This window comes from Salvelinus namaycush, chromosome 18 (genome assembly GCF_016432855.1).
Source record: "Salvelinus namaycush isolate Seneca chromosome 18, SaNama_1.0, whole genome shotgun sequence".
Lineage (NCBI taxonomy): Eukaryota > Metazoa > Chordata > Actinopteri > Salmoniformes > Salmonidae > Salvelinus > Salvelinus namaycush.
In genome coordinates this window covers 12,686,334-12,713,917 of record NC_052324.1, presented here as the reverse complement: position 1 = coordinate 12,713,917, position 27,584 = coordinate 12,686,334, and the positions used below count along the sequence as shown (strand labels likewise).

At 43.6% G+C, this 27,584-nt stretch overlaps 1 protein-coding gene across 1 annotated transcript in view; it reads left to right on the top strand.

Annotated features, from left to right (window-relative positions):
* Window positions 1-1,887: 1,887 nt before the first annotated feature.
* tmc1 (transmembrane channel-like 1) overlaps window positions 1,888-27,584 on the top strand; it is a 45,584-nt gene continuing 19,887 nt past the window's right edge. The window contains exon 1 of the mRNA XM_039013909.1: window positions 1,888-2,002. Within this exon, the coding sequence (XP_038869837.1) occupies window positions 1,888-2,002 (115 nt within the window). The remainder of the gene's footprint in view (window positions 2,003-27,584) is intronic.

Below are 27,584 nucleotides of genomic sequence, written 5' to 3'. Positions count from 1 at the left end.
TGTTCTATTTTCTATGTTTTTGTATTTCTTTGTTTTGGCCGGGTATGGTTCTCAATCAGGGACAGCTGTCTATCGTTGTCTCTGATTGGGAACCATACTTAGGTAGCCCTTTTCGCTCCTTTCTGTGTGGGAAGTTGTCTTTTTTTGTGGCACTATAGCACTTAAGCTTCACAGTTGGTTTTGTATTGTTTTTGTCGCCGTCATCTTAATAAAAGGAATATGTACGCTCACCAGGCTGCGCTTTGGTCCAGTTCTTTCGATGGCCGTGACACAATAAGTATTTAACCCCTTTGTTATGGCAAGCCTAAATAAGTTCAGGAGTAAAAATGTGCAATAATAGTGTTGAACATGATTTTTGAATGACTACCTCATCTCTACCCTACACGTACAATTATCTGTAAGGTCTCTCAGTAAAGCAGTGAATTTCAAACACAGATTCAACCACAAAGACCAGGGAAGTTTTCCAATGCCTGACAAAGAAGGGCACCTATTGGTAGATGGGTACAAAAAAAAAAGCAGACATTGAATATCCCTTTGAGCATGTTGACGTTATTAATTACACTTTAGTTTAGTGGTGTAATGGACCGTAGTTGATCCGTGATCCGTACAGATCACCTCCTACGTTTCGGCACGCATGTGAACCGCGGATTAATTGCAAATATTAACCATCATAGTGTGAAATGTAGTTTTACTGCCGCTGTTACTTTTTAAAGTAATAATTCCCTAAATCTCAATACAGAGTTGCAGTGAAAAGATAAAGACAAGACAGATGGGTGCTGTGTATTACTCTGAAGCTTGAAGGTTGATTTTGATTATTTAAAAAAAACAGTTGTGTGTACTGTTCACGTGAACCAGGCATGTTGAATCCCAAGGAATCAGTCCTGGATGCTCGCGTTGCAAAAAGCAAAGAAGAAAAAAGAGCAGTGACAGCCATGGCTAGCGGAGGAGCTGAAGAACTGGAAAAGCCTCCTGCTTCATTTAGGTCTCATGTATGGGAGCATTTTGGCTTCCCTGTCAAATATGATGACGGAAGAAGGGGGGTGGACACCACCACCATTACGGTGTGTAGGCATTGTGAACACAAGAAAGCCATATGATCATGGAAAAACATAGAGCATGGCCACACATTTAAAGCGTCATCACCTTGGTGTGTCAGTAACGGGAGGCAACTCAGCCAAGAGACAACAACTTCTCACCGCGGCATTTAAGCAGCCCTTTGCTGCAGAATCAGACCGGGCTGAAGCCATCACCAAATCTATTGGGATGTTTATCGCTGCAGACATGAGGCCATACTCTGTTGTGGAAAACAAAGGGTTTAAAAATATGATGAAAGTGTTTGAGCCACGCTAGGAAATCCCCTCGCGCATTGAGCACTGAGCACTGAAACTGCACCGTCTGTGTCCATGATCCTACCTCTGAAAACAAGGATTCTACAATCCATGGCCCCAAGTGAGGAAGACGGAACCATCGCTAGAGATGTCAAGGCTGCCATTAGAGAGAACCTGAACCCCAGATACCCTCCTAATGTACAGGACTATCTTCATAGATCTACTGCACTGGATCCAAGGTTAAAGTCCCTGTCTCACCTAGACCCTGCCCCACGCCAGAGGATTGTGGCCACTGAAGAGGTCCAAAAATAAGAGTGAATTACTTAAATAATAAATATATTGCAGTATAATCTTAGTCTATGCTATTGCTATTAGAATCATCCATTTTTTATTTGGAATAATAATGGCTTTTTTTAAATGTTGTTGCCATAAATATAGTTCTATGAAATATGAACATAAATCATTTGTTTAATAGATCAAGTCATTTTTTCTGCAGGGTCAAGAGACAGAGCCGACAGGAGCAGACTCAGAGGCATCTCCTCCACAAAATAATTCGGCCATGAAGGAGCTTTTCGGGGAGACCTTTGCGAGCAAGGACACAGGCAAGACGTTTGCCAACACCATCAAAGAGGAGGTGGCATCCTACAAGGCAGCAAGCGGCATTCCAGTGGATGGTGATCCACTAACATGGTGGAAAAGCAATGAGTGTAAATACCCTCACATTGCCATGATGGCAAGATGCTACCTGGCTGAGCCTGGCACTTCAGTTCCTAGCAAGAGGGTGTTCTCCACGGCAGGGGACATAGTGATTGCAAAGAGGTCTACCCTCACCCCAGACAATGTAGACATCCTCATCTTTTTGAAAAATAATTTGAAGTTATAAGCACAGGTCTGCTTTGCTTTCTTTCTTAACTTTTTTTTGATGATGTTGACACAGGCAATTTTTTCATTCACTATTGTTCATATTGCACTTTAATTTAACAATTGAGTATTGAATATTTTATTTTAATATTTTATTTAAACATTGAAAAGTTCCTTGCTTTGTGTTCTTTAAGTAATAAATGGAAAGCAAAGTTATTTTTGTCTCCCTTTTTTTTGTTGCTGATCCGAAAAATGATCCAAACCACGACTCAAAACCGTGATCCGATCCGAACTGTGAGTTTTTTGATTCGTTGCACCACTACTTTAGATGGTGTATGAATACACCCAGTTACGTTTGCAATCGCAACAAATCTGCTCAGATCCCAATCAAGGAGCATCAAAAGCTGTGCTATAAATTCTATATTCCTAGATGCCCTTCCAGACTCACTCCACCTACCCAAGGACATCAGAGTACAAAATATACCCTAGATGCCCTAGATGCAGTCGCACCCCTAAAAACAAAAAATGTTTGTCATAAGAAACTAGCTCCCTGGTATACAGAAAATACCCAAGCCCTGAAGCAAGCTTCCAGAAAATTTGAACGGAAATGGAGCTACACCAAACTGGAAGTCTTCCGACTAGCTTGGAAAGACAGTACCGCGCAGTATCGAAGAGCCCTCACTGCTGCTCGATCATCCTATTTTTACAACTTAATTGAAGCGAATAAGAACAATCCGAAATGTATTTTTGATAGTGTCGCAAAGCTAACTAAAAAGCAGCATTCCCCAAGAGAGGATGGCTTTCACTTCAGCAGTGATAAATTCATGAACTTCTTTGACGAAAACATCATGATCATTAGAAAGCAAATTACGGACTCCTCTTTAAATCTGCTTATTTCTCCAAAGCTCATTTGTCCTGAGTCTGCACAACACTGCCAGGACCTAGGATCAAGGAAGACACTCACGTTTTTTAATACTATATCTCTTGACACATTGATGAAAATAGTCATGGCCTCTAAAAACTTCAAGCTGCATACTGTACCCTATTCCAACTAAACTACTGAAAGAGCTGCTTCCTGTGCTTGGCTGTCCTATGTTGAACATAATAAATGCCTCCCTATCCACCAGATGTGTACCAAACTCACTAAAAGTGGCAGTAATAAAGCCTCTCTTGAAACAGCCAAACCTTGACCCAGAAGATTAAAAAAAATATCGGCCTAAATCGAATCTCCCGTTCCTCTCAAAAAACATTTTAAAAGCCGTTGCCCAGCAACTCACTGCCTTCCTGAAGACAAACAATGGATACGAAACGCTTCAGTCTGGTTTTAGACCCCATCATAGCACTGAGACTGCACTCGTGAAGGTGGTAAATTACCTTTTAATGGCATCAGACCAAGGCTCTGCATCTGTCCTCGTGCTCCTAGATCTTAGTGCTGCTTTTGATACCATCGATCACCACATTCTTTTGGAGAGATTGGAAACCCAAATTGGTCTACACGGACAAGTTCTGGCCTGGTTTATATCTTATCTGTCGGAAAGATATCAGTTTGTCTCTGTGGATGGTTTGTCCTCTGACAAATCAACTGTAAATTTCGGTGTTCCTCAAGGTTCCATTTTAGGACAACTATTGTTTTTTCTATATATTTTACCTCTTGGTAATGTCATTCGGAAACATAATGTTAACTTTCACTGCTATGCGGATGACACACAGCTGTACATTTCAATGAAACATGGTGAAGCCCGAAAATTGCCCTTGCTAGAAGCCTGTGTTTCAGACATAAGGAAGTGGATGGCTGCAAACTTTCTACTTTTAAACTCGGGACAAAACAGAGATGCTAGTTCTAGGTCCCAAGACACAAAGAAATCATCTGTTGGATCTGACAATTAATCTTGACGGTTGTACAGTAGTCTCAAATAAAACTGTGAAGGACCTCTGCGTTTCTCTGGACCCTGATCTCTCTTTTGACGAACATATCAAGACTGTTTCAAGGACAGCTTTTTTCCATCTACGTAACATTGCAAAAATCAGAAACTTTCTGTCCAAAAATTATGCTGAAAAATGTATCCATGCTTTTGTCACTTCTATATTAGACTACTGCAATACTCTACTTTCCGGCTACCCAGATAAAGCACTAAATAAACTTCAGTTAGTGCTAAATACGGCTGCTAGAATCTTGACTAGAACTGTAATATGGACTTGGTCGTTTACCAAATAGGGCTATCTTCTGTATACCACCCCTACCTTGTCACAACACACTGATTGGCTCAAACGCATTAAGTAGGAAAGACATTCCATAAATTAACTTTTAAGAAGGCACACCTGTTAATTGAAATGCATTCCAGGGGACTACCTCATGAAGCTGGTTGAGAGAATGCCAAGAGTGTTCAAAGCTGTCATCAAGGGAACGGGTGGCCATTTGAAGAATCTCAAATATAAAATATATTTTGATTTGTTTAACACTTTTTTGGTTTCTACATGATTCCATATGTGTTATTTAATAGTTTTGATGTCTTCACTATTATTCTACAATGTAGAAAATAGTAAAAATAAAGAAAAACCTTGAATGAGTAGGTGTTCTAAAACTTTTGACCAGTAGTGTATGTAATCAAGATATATTAGTGTTTAATTTTTCATATATATATTTTTTTTTTTACAAATGTTAGAATTTGGCTTCCACTTTGACATGAAAGTATTTTGTGTAGGTCATTGACAAAAAAAAGACAATTGAATTGATTTAATCCCACATTGTAAAAAAAAAAATGTGAAAAAGTTGGGAAAAATTGGGAAAAAGTCAAGGGTGTGAATACATTCTGAAGGCACTGTACGCTGCTGCTACTGTCTTATCTGTCCTTTTGCCTACTCATTTATCTAAGCCCTACCTATATGTACATACACTGAACACAAATATAAATACAACATGCAACAATTTCAAAGATTTTGCTGAGTTACAGTTCATATAAGGAAATCAGTCAATTGAAATAAATAAATTAGGCCCTAATCTATGGATTTCACATGACTGGGAATACAGATATGTATATGTTGGTCACAGATACCTTTAAAAAAGGTAGGGGCGGGATCAGAAAACCAGTCAGTATCTGTTGTGACCACCATTTGCCTCATGCAGCGCGACACATGTCCTTCACATAGAGTTAATCAGGCTGTTGATTGTGGCCTCTTCAATGGCTGTGCGAAGTTGTAGGAACTGGAACACGCTGTTGTACACGTCGATCCAGAGCATCCCAAACGTGCTCAATGGGTGACAAGTCTGGTGATATATGCAGGCCATGGAAGCACTGGGACATTTTCAGCTTCCAGGAATTGTCTACAGATCCTTGCGACATGGGGCCGTGTATTATCATGCTGAAACATGAATTGATGGCAGCGGATGAATGGCACAACTGTGGGCCTCAGAATCACTGTGCATTCAGATTGCCATAAATAAAATGCAATTGTGTTCATTGTCCGTAGCTTACACCTGCCTATACCATAACCCCACCGCCACCATGGGGCACTGTTTACAACATTAACATCAGAAAACTGCTCGCCCACATGACACCATCTGCCCGGTACAGTTGAAACCGGGATTCATCTGTGAAGAGCACACTTCTCCAGCATGACAGTGGCCATTTGCCCACTGAAGTCGGTTATGACGCCAAACTGCAGTCAGGTCAAGACCCTGGTGAGGTCTCAGGTGATCCCTCAGGTGAAGAAGACAGATGTGGAGGTCATGGGCTGGCGTGGTTACGTGTGGTCTGCGGTTGTGAGGCTGGTTGGATGTACTGCCTCTAAAATGATGTTGGAGGCCGCTTATGGTATAGAAATTAACATTCAGTTGTCTGGCAACAGCGCTGATGGACATTCCTGCAGTCAGCATGCCAATTGCATGCTCCCTCAACTCCCTCATCTGGGGCATTGTGTTGTGTGAAAAAACTGCACATTTTAGAGTGGCCTTTTATTGTCCGCAGCACAAGGTGCACCTATGTGATGATCATGCTTTTTAATCAGCTTCTTAATATGCCACACCTGTCAGGTGGATGGATTATCTTGGCAAAGGAGAAATGCTCACTAACAGGGATGTAAACAAATTTGTGCACAAAATTTGAGAGAAATAAGCTTTTTGTGCATCTTTTATTTCAGCTCATGAAACATTGGACCAACACTTTACACATTGTGTTTATATTCTTGTTCAGTATATGTATATATATTTTTTATCTGTAACTGCATTGTTGGAAAAGGACCTGTAAGCATTTCACTGTTAGTCTACACCTGTTGTTTACAAAGCATGTGACAAATAAAATGTGATTTTGATTTGTAGGCGTCCTGCTTGCTTGTACCCATGGTTCTGTGAACACGGACTATAGTGCTGATAAAGGAATTTATATGTTTAAAGTAATGACTAAAGGATTCCACCCTGAAATCATATAATTGTATGAAATGTGTTAGAGTAATAATTCCATAATGTGTGTGACTAGACCATTGTGTTACTATTTCGCAATATGAGCTGGGTAGATTTGAGACATTCAAGGCCAACTGAACTGTCGACTTGTGATAACTCTGAAAGAAAATAACAGGAAAGAGGCCTCCCCAACTTAGGTAGGGGGAGTAACTGTTAGGAAAGGCTTGTAGAAGATAATGAGAAATTATGTGTTAGTATTGTGAAAAAATACAGCCCACCGAAAGGGAGGTGGAGTTTCTAGTACTGTGTGTGTGTGTGTGTGTGTGTGTGTGTGTGTGTGTGTGTGTGTGTGTGTGTGTGTGTGTGTGTGTGTGTGTGTGTGTGTGTGTGTGTTTGTGAGTGTGTGTGTGTGTGGGTATGTGTGTGTGTGTGTGGGAGTTATAAAATTACTGTGTTCTCATTTTTGACTTCAGAGTACTCTCTGATAAAAGGATTGATCTATTGCAGACTGGGGGCTTTGTCTAATTCTTCATTAACCAGGATCTTACAAACTTCTGCAAATTGGTCATAGCTATAGTGATAGTTGAGTTCAACCATTGGGATAAAAATTCTCGTGACAAGTGCGAAGGGTATCTCTCTCTCAAAATTGGGTTTGAAAGTGCAGCTCAGTTTCCACCTCATTTTTATGGGCAGTGAGCCTGTCTTCTCTTGAGAGCCAGGTCTGCCTACGGCGGCCTTTCTCAATAGCAAGGCAATGTTCACTGAGTCTGTACATAGTCAAAGCTTTCCTTAAGTTTGTGTCAGTCACAGTGGTCAGGTATTTTGCCACTGTGTACTCTCTGTTTAGTGCTAAAATAGCATTCTAGTTTGCTCAGTTTTTTTGTTAATTCTTTCCAACGTATCAAGTAATACTTTTTTGGTTTTCTCATGATTTGGTTGGGTCTAATTGTGTTGCTGTCCTGGGGCTCTGTGGGCTCTGTTTGTGTTTGTGAACAGAGCCCCAGGACCAGCTTGCTTAGGGGACTCTTCTCCAGGTTAATCTCTCTGTAGGTGATGGCTTTGTTATGGAAGGTGGATGTAGAATTGAACAGCTCTTTTCTGGATTTTGATAATTAGCGAGTGTGTTATTTGGTGTTTTACGTTGTACACAGAGGATATTTTTGCCGAATTCTGCATGCAGAGTCTCAATTGGGTGTTTGTCCCATTTTGTGAATTTTTGGTTGGTGGACCCCAGACCTCACAACCATAAAGGCCAATGGGTTCTATAACTGTCTAATTTTATGTTCCTTTTGATGGCCCTTCTTGCCTTGTCTCTCAGCTCGTTCGCAGCTTTGTGGAAGTTACCTGTGGTGCTGATGTTTAGGCCGAGGTATGTATTGTTTTTGTGTGCTCTAGGGCAACGGTGTCTAGATGGAATTTGTATTTGTGGTCCTGGCGACTGGACCTTTTTTGGAACACCATTATTTTTGTCTTACTGAGATTTACTGTCAGGGCCCAGGTCTGACAGTATCTGTGCAGAAACTCTAGGTGCTGCTGTAGGCCCTCCTTTGTTGGTTAGAGAAGAACCAGATCATCAGCAAACAGTGGACATTTGACTTCAGATTCTAGTAGGGTGAGGCCGGGTGCTGCATACTGTTCTAGTGCCCTCGCCAATTTGTTGATATATATGTTGAAGAGGTTGGGGCTTAAGCTGCATCCTTGCCTCACCCCACGGCCCTGTGGAAATAAATGTGTTTTTTTGCCAATTTTAACCACACACTTGTTGTTTTTGTACATGGATTTTATAATGTTATAGGTTTTTCCCCCACACCACTTTCCATCAATTTGTATAGCAGACCCTCATGCCAAATTGAGTCAAAAGCTTTTTTTTCAATCAGCAAATCATGAAAAGACTTTGCCTTTATTTTGGTTTGTTTATTTGTCAATTAGGGTGTGCAGGGTAAATACTGTATGTGGTCTGTCGTATGGTAATTTGGTAAAAAGCAAATTTTACATTTGCTCAGGACAGAGGAAATGAACTAGTCTGCTGTTAATGATAATGCAGAGGTTGCTGTTGACGCATACCCCACTGTATTTATTGGGGTCAAATTTGTCTCCACTTTTGTGGATTGGGGTGATCAGTCCTTGGTTCCAAATATTGGGGAAGATGCCAGAGCTAAGGAGGATGTTAAAGTATAGCCAATTGGAATTTGTGGTCTGTATATTTTACTATTTCATTGAGCATACCATCAATACCACAGGCCTTTTTTGGGTTGGAGGGTTGGTATTTTGTCCTGTAGATCCTTCAATATAATTGGACAATCCAGTGGGTTCTGGTAGTCTTTAATAGTTGATTCTAAGATTTATATTTGATCATGTATATGTTTTTGCTGTTTGTTCTTTGTTATAGGGCCAAAAAGATTGGAGAAGGTGTTTACCCATACATTTCCGTTTTAGATGGATAACTCTTTGTGTTGTTGTTTGTTTAGTATTTTCCATTTGTCCCAGAAGTGTTTATAGTCTATGGATTCTTCAGTTACATTGAGCTGATTTCTGACATGCTGTTCCTGTAACGAGCATTACCGAAGGTGGCTCCCCTTCCTGTTCGGGTGGCGCTCGGCGGTCGTCGTCGCCGGTCTACTAGCTGCCACCGATCCCTTTTTCCCTTTTCGTTTGGTTTTGTCTAATTGTTTTCCCCTGTTCATTGTTTGGTTGTTAGGGTGGTGTTATTTAAGTTCGTTTAGCCCGCTTCTGTTTGTGCGGGCTTGTCCTTCTGTTTTTGTATGAGGTGTTTCGTGTTTATTTGGGGTTTTCCACTGTTCGGATAATTTTTTCCAGTGTGTACTGTAGTGGAGTGGATTTTACGCCAATGTTTTGACGTTACCAGTTGTTCTTCTGGTTGGACATTAAAGTGTGGTTTTTCCCCGTATCTTTGCTCTCTGCGCCTGACTCCTCACCCATTTTCCTCATCGATCGTAACAGTTCCTTCTTTTACCGTAGTGTATTTCTGTATTGTTTTAGTGATTCACCACAGTAAAGTCGTAGGCTCAGGTTTTCTGCGTCTCTATGTTAATGGTTGGATAGGTTTCTCAATTTCTTTCTTAGGTTTTTGCATCCTTCATCAAACCATTTGTCATTTTTGTTAATTTTCTTTGGTTTTCTGTTTGAAATGTTTAGATTTGATAGGGAAGCTGAGAGTTCAAATATATTGTTTAGGTTTTCTACTGTCAAGTTTACACCTTCACTATTACATTGAAACGTTTTGTCCAGGAAGTTGTCTAAAAGGGATTGAATTTGTTGTTGCCTAATTCTTTTTGGGTACGTTTCCACACTACTTTCCTTCCATCTATAGCATTTCCTAATATTATTCAGTTCCTTTGGCTTTGATGCCTCATGATTGAGTATTGTTCTGTTCAAGTAGACTGTGATTTTGCTGTGATCTGATTGGGGTGTCAGTGGGCTGACTGTGAACGCTCTGAGAGACTCTAGGTTGAGGTCGGTGATAAAATAGTCTACAGTACTACTGCCAAGAGATGAGCTATAGGTGTACCTACCATAGGAGTTCCCTCGAAGCCTACCATTGACTATGTACATACCCAGCGTGGGATAGAGCTGCAGGACTTGTGACCCGTTTTTGTTGTTTATGTTGTCGTACTTGTGCCTAGGGGGGCATATGGGGGAGGGAATGCTGTCACCTCCAGGTAGGTGTTTGTCCCCCTGTGTGCTGAGGGTGTCAGGTTCTTGTCCAGTTCTGGCATTTAGGTTGCCACAGACTAGTACATGTCCCTGGGCCTGGAAATGATTGCTTTCCCCCTCCAGGATGAAGAAGCTGTCTTCATTAAAGAATGGGGATCCTAGTGGGGAAATACTGTAGGTAGCACACAGGAGGACATTTTTCTCTGTTGAGATAATTTCCTTTGAATTTCTAGCCAAATGTAAAATGTTCCTGTTTTGATTAATTTAATAGAGTGAGTTAAGTCTGCTCTATACCAAATTAACATACCCCCTGAGTCACTTGCCTGTTTCACACCTGGTAGTTTGGTGAATGGGACTACCAGCTCTCTGTAACCTAGGGTGCAACCAGTGGGACCATCTCCTCTATACCATGTTTCTTGTAGGATGACAATGTCTGATTTCTTTGATGAAGTCCAGGTTCCTGCTCTTTAGGCCAAAGGCAGATGACCTCAGGCCTTGGATATTCCAGGATGAAATCGAAGGCTTTGTGTTCCATAAAGTGTCCAATGTTGTTAGTCGTGTGGTTTGGCCTCAGACCAGTAAGTGTGACCAGAGCCTTCTGAGCATCTGGTACATGCCATTGTCTTGGGCTAGTGTAAGAGTGGGGGTTAAGCCTGTTTGCCTGCTCACGGCCTGGGCATATGTGTGGCTTTCATGTCGAGGCCCTCTTTGCGGGAGTGGGGGGCATGGGGTGGGCAGGAGGGGCATAGGTCTGATCTGAGGGGGCCTAAATGGGGTGTGGGCATGGTTGACTTGGGGGGGTGTTGCATTGTTGGGTTGGGGGTGGGGGTGTGGATGTGGCTGGTGGTGTTGTGGTCTGGATGTAGGTCCTCTCGGCGTGGGTCTTCTATGTGTAGGTCCGGGGGGGCTGTGTGAAGTGTGTGAAGTGTTGGGGCTGCCTTTGAGGGCGATGTCCTTTAGGGTCCGGGCGAAGGTGGGCACTGCTGCCTTGTATAGGTGGACCTGGTCGTAAAGGCTGTTCAAGTCCAGAGTGGAATGTTGGGCCAGGTAAACATTTGGTTTTGAGGCACAGTCACGGGAAATACTTGCGTTTACCCGCTGTATGGTAGCAGGGTGGAAGTATTTTCGTGGTAGCAGGGTGGAGATAACCACTTGTGCGTTGGGGAAAGTAGCTTTTTCAATCACTCCTTTGAGTGCTGTGGCCACCCTTTCCTGCTGTGCTCTCAGGTCATTTGTGCCTGTGTGTATTATTATGTGGCTGGGGGACCCTAGTTGGTCCTCATACAGAAGGTCTAGGGCGCGCTGGGTGTTTGGACACCAAAGTTTAGACACTGTGTGTTTGGAAAAAAGTTTATTTTCTTGTATATATTTCCCGTTTGAGTCCAAGGAGTACAATCTGTGGCTTGTGTATGTCCTCAGTGGGTGTGGGGGGGTTGTCAGGAGGGCTATCAGGGTGGCTGACAGGGGGGTTACTCAGAGGGGCGGGAATCCCTGGGCTTGGGGTTCGTCATTTGTCTGTCCTGCTGTGATATCGAGGCTATGGTTTGTGGTGGACTGTTCTGCTGTGGTATCAAGACTTTGGTAGGGGTCTGAGGTGGGCTGTTCTGCTGGCTTCTCTGCGGCGGTGGCCAGCTCTCTAATGGGTTGTTCTCTGTCACACGCCACCCCCCTCACCCTCTCCTCCAGCACTCTGATCCTCTCCTCTAGTGCTCTGTTCTTCTCCTGCTCCTGCTCTTTCTCTTGTTGATGTTGTCTCACCACAGTCCAGAGCTCAGATAAACTCAGCAATAAAAGAAACGTCCTCTCATTGTCAACTGCGTTTATTTTCAGCAAACTTAACATGTGTAAATTGTTGTATGAACATAACAAGATTCAACAACTGAGACATAAACTGAACAAGTTCCACAGATATGTGACTAACAGAAATGGAATAATGTGTCCCTGAACAAAGGGGGGTTCAAAAGCAAAAGTAACAGTCAGTATGTGGTGTGGCCACCAGCTGCATTAAGTACTGCAGTGCATCTCCTCCTCATGGACTGCACCAGATTTGCCAGTTCTTGCTGTGAGATGTTACCCCACTCTTCCACCAAGGCACCTGCAAGTTCCTGGACATTTCTGGGGGGAATGGTCCTAGCCCTCACCCTCCGATCCAACAGGTCCCAAACGTGCTCAATGGGATTGAGATCCAGGCTCTTCGCTGGCCATGGCAGAACACTGACATTCCTGTCCTGCAGGAAATCACACACAGAACGAGCAGTATGGCTGGTGGCATTGTCATGCTGGAGGGTCATGTCAGGATGAGCCTGCAGGAAGGGTACCACATGAGGGAAGAGGATGTCTTCCCTGTAACGCACAGTGTTGAGATTGCCTGCAATGACAACAAGCTCAGTCCGATGATGCTGTTACACACCGCCCCAGACCATGACGGACCATCCACCACCAAATCGATCCCGCTCCAGAGTACAGGCCTCGGTGTAACGCTCATTCCTTCGACAATAAACGTGAATCCGACCATCACCCCTGGTGAGACAAAACCGTGACTCGTCAGAGAAGAGCACTTTTTGCCAGTCCTGTCTGGTCCAGCAACGGTGGGTTTGTGCCCATAGTCGACGTTGCCGGTGATGTCTGGTGAGGACCTGCCTTACAACAGGCCTACAAGCCCTGAGTCCAGCCTCTCTCAGCCTATTGCGGACAGTCTGAGCACTGATGGAGGGATTGTGCGTTCATGGTGTAACTCGGGCAGTTGTTGTTGCCATCCTGTACCTGTCCCGCAGGTGTGATGTTCGGATGTACTGATCCTGTGCAGGTGTTGTTACACGTGGTCTGCCACTGCGAGGATGATCAGCTGTCCGTCCTGTCTCCCTGTAGTGCTGTCATAGGCGTCTCACAGTACGGACATTGCAATTTATTGACCTGGCCACATCTGCAGTCCTCATGCCTCCTTGCAGCGTGCTTAAGGCACGTTCACGCAGATGAGCAGGGACCCTGGGCATCTTTCTTTTGGTGTTTTTCAAAGTCAGTAGAAAGGCCTCTTTAGTGTCCTAAGTTTTCATAACTGTGACCTTAATTGCCTACCGTCTGTAAGGTGTTAGTGTCTTAACGACCGTTCCACAGGTGCATGTTCATTAATTGTTTATGGTTCATTGAACAAGCATGGGTAACAGTGTTTATACCCTTTTACAATGAAGATCTGTGAAGTTATTTGGATTTTTACGAATTATCTTTGAAAGAAAGGCTCCTGAAAAAGGGACGTTTCTTTTTTTGCTGAGTTTATGTCTCTCTTCACCTCCAGCTTTCCGGGTCTGGTTGAGGGGGTGTTGTTGAGCTGGACAATTTTTTTGTCATGACTGGAGTGTGTTCACCTGCTGTTCCAGCTCCACTTGCCTTACCTCCAGCTGGGTGAATTTATCCATCATTTACATGAGGGAGTAGTACTCTGTGCTGGGAGGTTGACTTTCCGCTTGGGGTTGCTCGTCTGTGGAGTTGTGTCATGAAGAGGTCTGGTCTGACACGCTCGGGGTGGTGGTATCTTTCTCAAGAGAGAGCTGGAACCATTACTGTTCCAGATTTGTACACGATCACATTTGCTGACTCAGAGTCCTTGTTGTCTAGTATCCTGAGTTTCCACCCATCGGTAACCCCCCCCCACTCTTAACAGAGGGGTATTGTGTAATAATATAGCACTGCGCCATGCAAGGGGATGGTCTGTGTGGAAGATTAAGTTGCTTATGTTCCCGTTTTTATAATAGTCAGCAAAAAGTGTCTCTGGATTTTCCATAAGGACCTTCTTTTTGTACTCTTTTCATGCCTTATAATTTTTTTTACATCCAGGGGGTACTGTATTGTAATTACCTCTGAACTACGGGAGGGGGCTTCAAAGACCTCTGCATTTGGGTTGGATAGGCTTTGAGACTCTTCTGCCATTGGCTAACAGGGGGGCTCAAGTGCTTTGTTGTGCTCAAGGGCTTTGACACCTGTCACTTCACACGTGAGTGCTAATTGAAGTTGGATCTCTTCTGTCCTAGCAAGCTTGGTAGCCTTAACTTAGCATTCAGTCCTTATAAAGTAAAGTAAAAATCCTCACAATATATTTTTTTACTTGGCTTTAACATCGTTTCGGACTAAACATTACTCACTCAGTTCCAGGTTGGATGGTGTTTTCAGGTTTCTGTTGTTTGTTTACCAGAGCATTTGCTGTATAGCTTGGAAATAATAATCTTTGGTTGTAGGAATCCTTCCAGGTAATTTTGTCCGAAATCAGGTTGTAGGTTTGGAGTTTTGATTTGGAGTGAAGGTTATGTTGTGGAGCGTAGTATCCTGTATGACCTATCCGGTATATGTCAGAGTTTATCTAACTCTAAATCTATCATCTGCTCATGACCTCTCTCTCTGGGAAGCAAAAATAACGATTGAAACTGTGCCACTCAAGCTTTTGCTTTTGGCACGACATAGCCTTTCAGGGGCCACTGAGTCTAATACGGAGACTGATAATGTGCTTTTATCATACGAATATGGTGTTGTGTGCCATACACAGTCTCCCATTCCTTGACAATGAAACAAAATATGTTCATGCTTAACCCTTGTGTTGTCTTAAGGGTCAAAAAGTATCCGCCACTATGTTTAACAGCAGAAAACCCCCCCTAAATGATCCCTTTTCAACTTTAAATTTGATGACTTTTCCTAGTAACCCCAAATTTAGAAAAAGTGAAACATCGCCTCTGTTCATATTTCCATGAAAGCTGTACACCACCAGGGTACAAAGATTGTGTTGGGGTCATTTTTGTCCCGGCAGTTATAACATTTACACACCACAAAAACCACAAAGACACACACACACAATGAGAAATTGAGATTATGTGTGCTACTGATTGAACTCAGCTAGCAGCTCCTGAAGAGGAAGATCACCATGGTTGGCACAATTAGAAAGAACAAGCCTGAGCTCCCCCCTGCGCTCCTCGCAACAAAGGGGAGGGAGGCCTTCTCATCAAAGTTTGCATTCACCCCCACCACCACTCTAGTTTCTTACCTCCCAAAGAGGAACAAGAATGTGGTCCTCCTGAGCACACTGCACAAAACGGCCGAGAACAATGATCGTGAGGACAGGAAGCCAGCCATCATCCTGGACTACAACCACATCAAAGGAGGCGTGGACAACCTGGACAAGGTGATTGGAATATACAGAAGCAGGAGCATGACCGCGCGCTGGCCCCTGGTCGTCTTCCATCACATCATTGATGTGTCCTCATACAATGGCTTCATGATATGGAACAAGATCAACCCTACTTGGATGCCTGATAAGCGGAAGAAGAGGAGGGTGTTCCTGGAGCAGCTGCGAAAGGCACTTGTAACCCCACACATTCAAATAAGGGAGCAACTCCCCTGCACAGCAGCCTCTGCAGCACTTGTGAAAGCTGTTCATGGGGCTGAATCTTGTCCTGATCCACCTGAGACTGCAGCTACTTTCTTAGGCTATACAAGTGCTATCTCTTGCTAAAAATGTTATGTTTACACCTATGCAGTACCTTTAGCAATAATAATAATAATAATAAACCTCTATTTTAGTAAATAAACAATTATGACAGGTGTGTTGTAATAAAAACGAGTGGTGTCCACTGATTAAATGCAGTCTTTCTGCATTGTTAAGAGGGAAAACACAGATATTCACAAAGTTTGTGATGAATGACAGGTTGTTTCTTTCGTGCAAAATAGATTTGGGGTTTAAAATTCAATTAAGCTGCTTTATTTTAGGAGTTTAGTGAAGGCGGGTAATTTTTGACCCTTAGGACAATGGGAGTATACAGAATGTTAAGACTACACAAGGGTTAAGCCCTGTTGATGTGTGTGCCTGGGACATACGTGTGAGAGGGCAGAAGCAGGAACATTCTCAGCCTCAGAAGGGATTTATAAGGGATTTTGTTTGTGAAGGTTCATGGGTAAGGTATATAATATATCCTACCCCATCCCCCAACACTGTCATGTGTAGCATCCCCTATACTGTATGTGAGAATCTGTGGGGTATACAGTAGGTGACAACGTTGCCATGACAACAGCAACATACAGTGTGTGTTTCTGTATGCATATCTGGAACTGCCTGCCTGTACAGCCCCTGAGCTAAGATAGGCACACACACAGATGGAGAGAAAGGGAGAGACACAGGGCAGTGGTCAGTTATGAGTGAGCGTGTCACCGTCCTCTGTTTATGTATATAGTGTGCTAGACCTGCTGTTTTTGATGTGTATGATGTTCAAAAACACGTTCGGGTTCTATTCTATTCACACACACAAAGGGGGAGAGAGAGAGAGAGACACGTCTAGAGGAAGACACACACAGCGTGTCTGTCTACAGTCAGTGTAGTAACACTGTTGGTAGTGTTGGTGAAGAATTTATTTACAATTGATGTGTACTTAATGTTTGTATCATGAGGTATATTTCATTGAAATATAATATAAGTAATGAAATTAAGTGTTAGTATTATAGTGTCTTTTTTGGTGCCTGGTATTGTGCACAATATGAGTGTGTGTGTGTGTGTGTGTGTACACGTGTGCATCTGTGAGGGCAGCAGATGTCCTCTGTTCTCCAGACTGGCTGGTCTTTGTTGCTGCTCCCTCATGCAGACGGGGCTGGCCACGTGCATCTGTGTCTGCTGAGTGCTGCTCCGCCTCCATCGGTGTGTGAGCTGTCAATCAGAGCGCTCAATCTCCACCCCTAATCCCACCCTCTTACTATCTTGTTACCTCTCTCGCGCTCGCACACACACACACACACACACACACACACACACACACACACACACACACACACACACACACACACACACACACACACACACACACACACACACACACACACACACACACACACACACACACACACACACACACACACACACTGACCAGTTGGACTTACAATCACATGCTCACACAAAGCCTCTCTCTCTTCTGCAGGCCTTCCCTTCCCCCTTCTCTAGCTTTCTGTAAACACAGCCCTCTGTCTTAGGGGACCTGTCATGATGTTTCATAGTTCTCTAGTGAAACATAGTAGTCTCTGCTCCCACTAAGTTCCCCCCTGCTCTTCCAGACTGCAAACTTCTATTATGCACATGTCTACCAAGAAGAGAAAGCTTAGAATAATTTGCACCCATTCTCTCTCTCGCTCTCTCCAGTCAATCATAACTACAGGGTCGTTCCACCTCAAAAAGCACAAGAAAGAGGATTTTGACTCCCAACATGTCAGATTGTTCTGATATCGTTTATGTTGTTAGAAACATAAGATTAATATCCATGCAACACTATTTTGTTGAAATATAATTTGATCTGAGAAATTAAGCTAATTGATTGCATCAAAATGTGCCATTTTAATGTATGGGATTCATATAATATCAAATAAATATAGTACCTAACATCCAATTTGGACCGAACTGTTTTCTAACAGTAAGTTAGACATGAGGAATTCAAAGGAATGATGAAAAGGCACCCATGGACCCCACACACCCCATGCCAATCCAACCCCAACAACAAGTGTATAGTATCAGTTCTAGTAGTATCAAATCAAATCAAATTGTATTAGTCACATGTGCCGAATACAACAGGTGTAGACCTTACAGTGAAATGCTTACTTACGAGCCCCTAACCAACAATGCAGTTTAAAAAATGACGGATAAGAATAAGAAATAAAAGAAACAAGTCATTAAAGAGCAGCAGTAAAATAACAATAGCGAGACTATATACAGGGGGGTACCGGTACAGAGTCAATGTACGGGGGCACCGGTTAGTTGAGGTAACTATGGTGTTGAACACTGAGCTGTAGTCAATGAATAGCATTCTCACATAGGTGTTCCTTTTGTCCAGGTGTGAAAGGGCAGTGTGGAGTGCAATAGCGATAGCGTCATCTGTGGATCTGTTGGGGCTCTATGCAAATTGGAGTGGGTCTATGGTTTCTGGAATAATGGTGTTGGTGTGAGCCATGACCAGCCTTTCAAAGCACTTCATGGCTACAGACGTGAGTGCTACGGGTCGGTAGTCATTTATGCAGGTTACCTTAGTGTTCTTGGGCACAGGCACTATGGTGGTCTGCTTAAAACATGTTGGTATTACAGACCCCGGACAGGGAGATGTTGAAAATGTCAGTGAAGACACTTGCCAGTTGGTCAGCTGATGCTCGCAGTACACATCCTGGTAATCCGTCTGGCCCTGCGGCCTTGTGAATGTTGACTTGTTTAAAGGTCTTACTCACATCGGCTGCGGAGAGCGTGATCACACAGTCTTCCAGAACAGCTGGTGCTCTAATGCATGTTTCAGTGTTATTTGCCTCGAAGCGAGCATAGAAGTGATTTAGCTCGTCTGGTAGAATCATGTCACTGGGCAGCTCGCGGCTGTGCTTCCCTTTGTAGTCTGTAATGGTTTGCAAGCCCTGCCACATCCGACGAGCATCAGAACCGGTGTAGTACGATTTTATCTTAGTCCTGTATTGACGTTTTGCCTGTTTGATGGTTCGTCAGAGGGCATAGCGGGATTTCTTATAAGCTTCCGGGTTAGAGTCCCGCTCCTTGAAAGCTCTAGCTCTAGCTCAGTGCGGATGTTGCCTGTAATCCATGGCTTCTGGTTGGGGTATGTACGTACGGTCACTGTGGAGACGACGTCATCAATGCACTTATTGATGAAGCCAATGACTGATGTGGTGTACTCCTCAATGCCATCGGAGGAATCCCGGAACATATTCCAGTCTGTGCTAGCAAAACAGTCCTGTAGCTTAGCATCTGCTTCATCTGACCCCTTTTTTTATTGATCAGGTCACTAGTGCTTCCTGCTTTAATTTTTGCTTGTAAGCAGGATTCAGGAGGAAAGAATTATCATCAGATTTTCCAAATGGAGTGCGAGGGAGAGCTTTGTATGCGTCTCTGTGTGTGGAGTAAAGGTTGCACATTTAACATGCTGATAGAAATTTGGTAAAACGGATTTAAGTGTCCCTGCATTAAAGTCCCCGGCTACTAGGAGCGCCGCCTCTGGGTGAGCATTTTCTTGTTTGCGTATGGCGGAATACAGCTCATTCAATGCTGTCTTTGTGCCAGCCTCTGACTGTGGTGGCTACGAAAAATACAAATGTAAACTCTCTAGGTAGATAGTGTGGTCTACAGCTTATCATGGGATACTCTACCTCAGGCGAGCAATAGCGCAAGGACTTCCTTATATACCGTGCACCAGCTGTTATTTACAAAAATACATAGTCCGCCACCCCTTGTCTTACCAGACGCCGCTTTTCTATTCTGCTGGTGCATTACATAACCAGCCAGCTGTATGTTGATAGTGTTGTCGTTCAGCCACGACTCGGTGAAGCATAAGATATTACAGTTTTGAATGTCCCGTTGGTAGTTTAATCTTTCGTGTAGGTCATCTATTTTATTGTCCAACGATTGCACGTTTGCTATCAGAATGGAAGGAAGTGGGGGTTTATTCGATCGCCTATGAATTCTCCGAAGGCAGCCCGCCCTCCGGCCCCTCCTCTTCACGCAAATCACGGGGATCTGCGCCTGTTCCCGAGAAAGCAGTATATTGTTCCCGTCGGGCTCGTCAGACTCGTTAAACGTTAAAAAGGATTCTGCCAGTCCGTGATGAGTAATCGCAGTCCTGATGTCTAGAAGTTATTTTCGGTCATAAGAGACGGTAGCGGCAACATTATGTACATAATAAGTAACAAAAATGAGTTGCAATCAAAAAACCACAATCGGTTGGGGGCACGTAAAACGTCTGCCTTCTTCTCTGGCGCCATTTTATCAAGAGTATGGAGCTGCAGCTCAGAGTATTGTTTCTTCATCCTGTGTGATGTATTCCCAGTGAATTTGATGATTCCCCCATTCAGAGAAATGAGTCATTAAAGTTATTAGGTTTATGTCCCATACTACGTCCTGATATTACCAGGTTCCGACCACTAGATGGTGCTGTTGCTGTTACTAGGTGAAACAAGTTAGATCCCCCCCAATGTTTGCCACTGTTTCAAATGCAAACTTTTTTGCATTTGTGGCACAAATCCAATGCAAGTTCATAGCATGTTCATAGGTACCATTTCACTTGCATTGGATTTGTGCCACAAAAGTTAGCAGTTGAAACAGTGGCCAGGTAAACAAAACCAAAGCGTGGGTTGTTGTCATTCCTTATCTATAGACTGCTTACAGGGTAAAGAAACCAATGTAGTTTTGTAATTGAGCATCACCGCAGTACAAAAAGTGGGCTCCCACTTTCAAACAATCACCGCACATTTACCACATTTACCAACTTTTTCCCTTGTTAGTGATTTCTATGTCAAATTGGACAAAATCATTGCTTAGTCCCATGCAAAATGTGAGAATTGCTGCAGCACAGTCAAGCATTTTCCCCCGTAAATATCACCAAACATCCCGGTGATATCCTGGAGAGACTGAAATACCAAAACAACTGCGCTACTAAGTTATCATTAACAATAGACATTAGAACTTACTGAAAGCCACCGTTAATATCTGTATGTATTCACTGCACAATTGGCCCAGAGTTGTCCGGGTTTGGCCGGGGTAGGCTGTCATTGTAAATAATAATTTGTTCTTTACTGACTTGCCTAGTTAAATAAAGGTGAAATAAAATAAAAAATGAAATAAAAATGTATTGCCAAGCCCATAATAGCCACAATGACTCTTTGCAACTGTCTGTAGAGGAAAATAAATTATGTCATGCTGAAACAACACATCAATTGTTCTGACTTCTTACAAGAGTAGTATGTGTGGAGCCCTGGGGAAAAATGTGCGCCATGCCTGAAACTCAACCCTCACCCAAACCCCTTCCCCCACCTGAGACACCTCTACCGTTCACTGAACTTGTCTCTCCCGAAACAAACAGCAGAGTTTGTTTTCCCCCGGGCTGAAACCCTCCATGCTTCTTCATGTTTAGTGTCAACAACTCTTCAGCACTATTGCACAGTAAAAGGTCACTGGTTATGAGCTCCCTACACACAAAGAAACACAGGCAGACACACAGACCCACACATGCATGTACACAGAAACAGACATAAGTGCAATCCTTCATTTACATTTCAGCCCAACAGCAGCCCCACCACTTTACTGTAAAGGCGCCAAACGGAAGAAAATGGACTGAAACAGGGAGGGTCTATCTGAAAATATCCAAGAAATGCTCATTTTCGTTTTCATTGGCAAAATGTTTCCAAAGCTTTCCGTTGTGTGCCCTAATGAATGCAACACAGTTTTCTTGCAATCTGTGTACACCACACACACCTCCCTTTTCTGTTGACGTTTATTCAACCCACATCAAAGAGAAAGTCAATAAGATAGTTCTAAGGTCTGCACATGGGAACATTTTCTTCCCCCCACCATGGAATCGATATGACTTTTTCAGAAAAACTAGACTGGTTGTTCAACCAAGAGCTTCCTCTGTAAGATTCATCTCCTCAACAAACACTTAAATGTCTACAGGGCAAATTGTTCCCAATAACAGATCTGTACCCGGTTCTCCACAAGCATCTTAAGGCTAAGTTCATCGTTAGAACCAATGAGCTCAATAGATCTAACAATGAAAAAGGAAAAAAAGGACAAATCCACCCAAAACCCCTAATTGCTATAATTTACAGTGTTAAATAACACTAATATGAGAGAACAATATTTTTTGTGAACAAATGTTTCATTTTGTCGTTTTAATAAATTTGGTATCAACATGTGGAAATCTGTTGCAGCTCAAGTCGACTACAAAACCCACAATGCAATGCTCGCTCTATGGGCTGGCTGGCTGGTGTCACGCCCTGACCATAGTTTGCTTTGTATGTTTTATGTTTTGTTTGGTCAGGGTGTGATCTGAGTGGGCATTCTATGTTGTATGTCTGGTTTGTCTATTTCTATGTGTTTGGCCTGATATGGTTCTCAATCAGAGACAGGTGTTTTGCGTTGTCTCTGATTGGGAACCATATTTAGGTAGCCTGTTTTGTATTGTGGGTTGTGGGTTATTGTCTATGTATTAGTTGCTTGTGTCTGCACTATTATTTATAGCGTCACGTTCGTTTTGTTGTTTTGTATTAGTTTGGTTAGTGTTTCTTCTTAAATAAATAGAAGAATGTATTCACTTCACGCTGCGCCTTGGTCCTCCTCTCTTCCTCATTACGATGATTGTGACAGCTGGCTGGCAAGCAAGCAAGCAAGAAATTATACGGAGGTCAATATCAGCATGTGAAGTAGCTTGTTAGCTGTAAAATCTCCCAAAAGAAACTGCACTATCAATTTAGGACTCTACAATCTCACCAGATCGATGTGCCTTGCAGAGTTGAGTCTGACATTTGCAACGGCACCATGCAAAGCACCCTGGACTGAAGAGGTAGACAAGAGGCAGGAGATAAACGATATCCTAACCGCCATCGATAAAAGACAGTACTGTGCAGCCATCTTCATCGACCTGGCCAAGGCTTTCGACTCTGTCAATCACCGTATTCTTATTGGCAGACTCAATAGCTTTGGTTTCTCAAATGACTGCCTCGCCTGGTTCACCAACTACTTCGCAGACAGAGTTCAGTGTGTCAAATCGGAGGGCTTGTTGTCCGGACCTCTGGCAGTCTCTATGGGGGTACCACAGGGTTCAATTCTCGGGCCGACTCTTTTCTCTGTATATATCAATGATGTTGCTCTTGCTGCGGGTGATTCCCTGATCGACCTCTACGCAGACGACACCATTCTGTATACATCTGGCCCTTCTTTGGACACTGTGTTAACTAACCTCCAAACGAGCTTCAATGCCATACAACATCCGTCCATGATCTCCAACTGCTCTTAAACGCTAGTAAAACCAAATGCATGCTTTTCAACCGTTCACTGCCCGCACCCGCCCGCCTGACTAGCATCACTACCCTGGACGGTTCTGACCTAGAATATGTGGACAACTACAAATACCTAGGTGTCTGGCTAGACTGTAAACTCTCCTTCCAGACTCATATTAAACATCTCCAATCCAAAATCAAATCTAGAATCTACCTACCTCATCCCCATATTGTTTTTATTTACTTTTCTGCTCTTTTGCACACCAGTATCTCTACTTGCACATCATCATCTGCTCATTTATTACTCCAGTGTTAACTGCTAAATTGTAATTACTTCGCTACTATGGCCTATTTATTGCCTACCTCCTCACGTCATTTGCACACACTGTATATAGACAATTTTTTTATATTGTGTTATTGACTGTATGCTTGTTTATTCCATGTGTAACTCTTTGTTGTTGTTTGTGTCGCACTGCTTTGCTTTATCTTAGCTAGATCGCAGTTGTAAATGAGAACTTGTTCTCAACTAGCTTACCTGGCTAAGTAAAGGTAAAATTAAAAAAATGAAACATTAAAAAATGGGAGAAATGTGGTGGACCCTATGTCAAATTACAAGTTTCTCGAGCTAGGAATATCGCAAAAAATATGATCAATTGCTCATTCGAGAGAAGACAACCTCCCAAGTTATGACACCGGCCAGTATTGAAATCTGAAATGTATGATAGACGTTTTCGCGATCTAAAAGAAGTACAGAAACAATTAAAAAGTCAATTAGCAGTTTGGGTGTGTGCAATAGGCAATCCGCACAGGCTATGGAATGCTTGAATGGAATGGCAAACTAACAGAAATACAAAGAAAAACCCATCACTTGCTTCAAAAGCTAAATAAGTTACTTTAAAATGAGTCGGTAGTCCAGTTGTCACTCCTTCACAATACCTCTCTCCTCTCCATCCCCACCACTCATGTACAAGAATCTAACAGAGGAACTCTACAGAACAACCAAAGGCAAGTGTACTCCTAGAGGGGTTTCATGATCAACAACATCTTTCCAGAGAATAAGAAGAAGAAGGAGGTAAGGTAAAAAAGAGGTGAGATGGTAAGACGAGAGAGAGGAAGAAAAGGAGGGAAGATATACAAACACATGTTATTTTTTATAATCAAATCAAATTTGATTGGTCACATCCACATTTAGCAGATGTTATTGCGGGTGTAGCGAAATGCTTGTGTTCCTAGCTCCAACGTTGCAGTAGTATCTAACAATTCACAACAATAATACGCACAAATCTAAACGTTTAAAGAATGGAATTAAGAAATATATAAATGTTAGGACGAGCAATGTCGGAGTGGCATTGACTAAAATACAGTAGAATAGAATACGGTATATACATATGAAATGAGTAAAGCAGTATGTAAACATTATTAAAGTGACTAATGTTCCATTACTAAAGTGACTAGTGATTCCATGTCTATGGGGCAGCAGCCTCTAAGGTGCATTGTTGAGTAACCAGGTGGTAGCCGACTAGTGATGGTTATTTAACAGTCTGATGGCCTTGAGATAGAAGCTATTTTTCAGTCTCTGTCCCAGCTTTGATGCACCTGTACTGACCTCGCCTTCTGGATGATAGGGGGGTGAACAGGCTGTGGCTTGGGTGTTTTTAAAAATGGGATTTTAATTAACTAGGTAAGTCAGTTAAGGACAAATTCATATTTACAATGACAGCCTAGGAACAGTGGGTTAACTGCCTTGTTCAGGGGCAGAACAACATTTTTTTTTACTTTGTCAGCTCAGTGATTTGATCTGGCAACCTTTTGGTTACTGGCCCAATGCTCTAACTACTAGTCTACCTGCCGCCCACTAGGCTACCTGCCAGTTGATGTCCTTGATGATCTTTTTGACCTTTCTGTAACAGCGGGTGCTGTCGGTGTCCTGGAGGGCAGGCAGTGTGTCCCCATTGATGCGTTGGGCAGACCGCATCACCCTCTGGAGAGCCCTGCGGTTGCGGGCGGTACAGCTGCTGTACCAGACTGTGAAACAGCCCGACAGGATGCTCTCAATTGTGCATCTGTAAAAGTTTGTGAGGGTCTTAGGGGCCAAGCTGAAATCCTTCAGCCTCCTAAGGTTGAAGAAGCACTTTTGTGCCCTCTTCACCACCCTGTCTGTGTGGGTGGACCATTTCAGATTGTCAGTGATGTGTACGCTGAGGAACTTGAAGCTTTTCACCTTCTCCACTGCAGTCCCGTAGATGTGGAGAGGGCCATGCTCCCTCTGCTGTTTCCTGAAATCCACGATCAGCTCCTCGGTTTTGTTGACGATGAGGGACAGGTTATTTTCCTGGCACCACTCCGCCAGGGCCCTCACCTCCTCCCTGTAGGCTGTCTCGTCATTGTTGGTAATCAGGCCTACTACTGTTGTGTTGTCTGCAAACTTGATGATTGAGTTGGAGGCATGCATGGCTGCGAAGTCATGTCATGGGTGAACAGGGAGTACAGGAGGGGGCTGAGCATGCACCCTTGTGGGGCCCCTGTTTTGAGGATCATCAAAGTGGCGGTGTTGTTTCCTGCCTTCACCCCCTGGACCCAGTTCCTGACCACCTGTCAGGAGGTCCAGGACCCAGTTGCACAGGGCGGGGTTCAGACCCAGGGACCCAAGCTTAATGATGAGCTTGGAGGGTACTGTGGTGTTGAAGGCTGAGCTATAGTCAATGAACAGTATTCCTCTTGTCCAGATGGGATAGGGTAGTGTGCGATGGCGATTGCATCGTCTGACGATCTATTTGGGTGGTATGCAAATTGAAGTGGGTCTAAGGTGTCGGGTAAGGTAGAGGTGATATGATCCTTAACTAGCCTCTCAAAGCACTTCATGATGACAGAAGTGAGTGCTATGGGGCGATAGTCATTTAGTTTTTTTACCTTTGCTTTATTGGGTACAGGAACAATGGTGGACTTCTTGAAGCATGTGGGGACATCCGACTGGGATAGGGAGAGATTGAATATGTCTGTAAACACTCCAGCCAGCTGGTCTGCGCTACTCTGAGGACGCGGCTAGGGATGCCATCTGGGCCGAGAGCCTTGTGAAGGTTAACACGGTTATATGACTTACTCACGTCGGTCATGGAGAACCAGAGCCCACAGACCTTGGGAGCGGGCCGCGTCAGTGCCACTGTGTGATCCTCAAAACGGGCGAAGAAGGTGTTTAGCTTGTCCGGGAGCAAGACGTCGGTGTCCGCGACATGGATGGTAATTCGTGATTATCTGTAGACCCTGCCACATACGTCTCGTGTCTGAGCCATTGAATTGCGTCTCCATTTTGTCTCAGTCGCCGTGTCCATGTATACGTCAATGTTATTCTCAGAGGCTACCCGGAATATATCTCAGTCCGCGTGATCAAAAGAATGGATTCCAATTGGTCAGAACATGTGGTTTCCAGTTTGCACAACGTCCAGTGTAGTTCCTTGAGGGCCGTTGTGGTATCGGCTTGAGTGGGAATATACATGGCTGTGACTATAACCGAAGATAATTCACTTTGGAGGTAATACGGTCGGAATTTGATTGTGAGGTATTCTAGGTAGGGTGAACAAAAGGACTTGAGTTTCTGTATGTTATCACAATCACACCATGAGTAGTTAATCATGAAACATACACCACCACCTTTCTTCTTCCAGGAGAGTTCTTTATTCTTGTCTGCGCGAAGTACTGAGAACCCAGCTGGCTGTTTGGATGGGGAAAGTATATCTGGAGAGAGCTATAATTCCGTGAAACAGAGTATGTTACAGTCCCCGATGTCTCTCTGGAAGGAGATCCTCGCCCTGAGCTCGTCTAATTTATTGTCCAGACACTGAACATTAGCGAGTAATATACTCGGAAGCGCCTCCTGAGACGGACTAGAAGTCCACTCCGAATACCTCTTCTCCACAGGAGGCGTCTTGGAGCATTCTCTGGGATAAGTTAAATTGCACTGGGGGGTACGAACAAGGGATCCAATTCGGTGCTTTGAATCATTGTTCTTCCTCTGTCAACCATGGTTACTTGCAAGGAAACACGTGCCGTCATCATTGCTTTGCACAAAAAGGGCTTAACAGGCAAGGATATTGCTGTCAGTAAGATCGCACCTAAATCATCCATTTATCGGATCATCAAGAACTTCAAGGAGCCCAAGAAAGTCCAGCAAGCGCCAGGACCGTCTCCTAAAGTTGATTCAGCTGCGGGATTGGGGCACCACCAGTACAGAGCTTGCTCAGGAATGGCAGCAGGCAGGTGTGAGGGCATCTGCACGCACAGTGAGGCGAAGACTTTTGGAGGATGGCCTGGTGCCAAGAAGGGCAGCAAAGAACCCACTTCTCTCCAGGAAAAACATCAGGGACAGACTGATATTCTGCCAAAGGTACAGGGATTGGACTGCTGAGGACTGGGGTAAGGTCATTTTCTCTGATGAATCCCCTTTCCGATTGTTTGGGGCATCCGGAAAAAAGCTTGTCCGGACAAGACAAGGTGAGCGCTACCATCAGTCCTGTGTCATGCCAACAGTAAAGCATCCTGAGACCATTCAT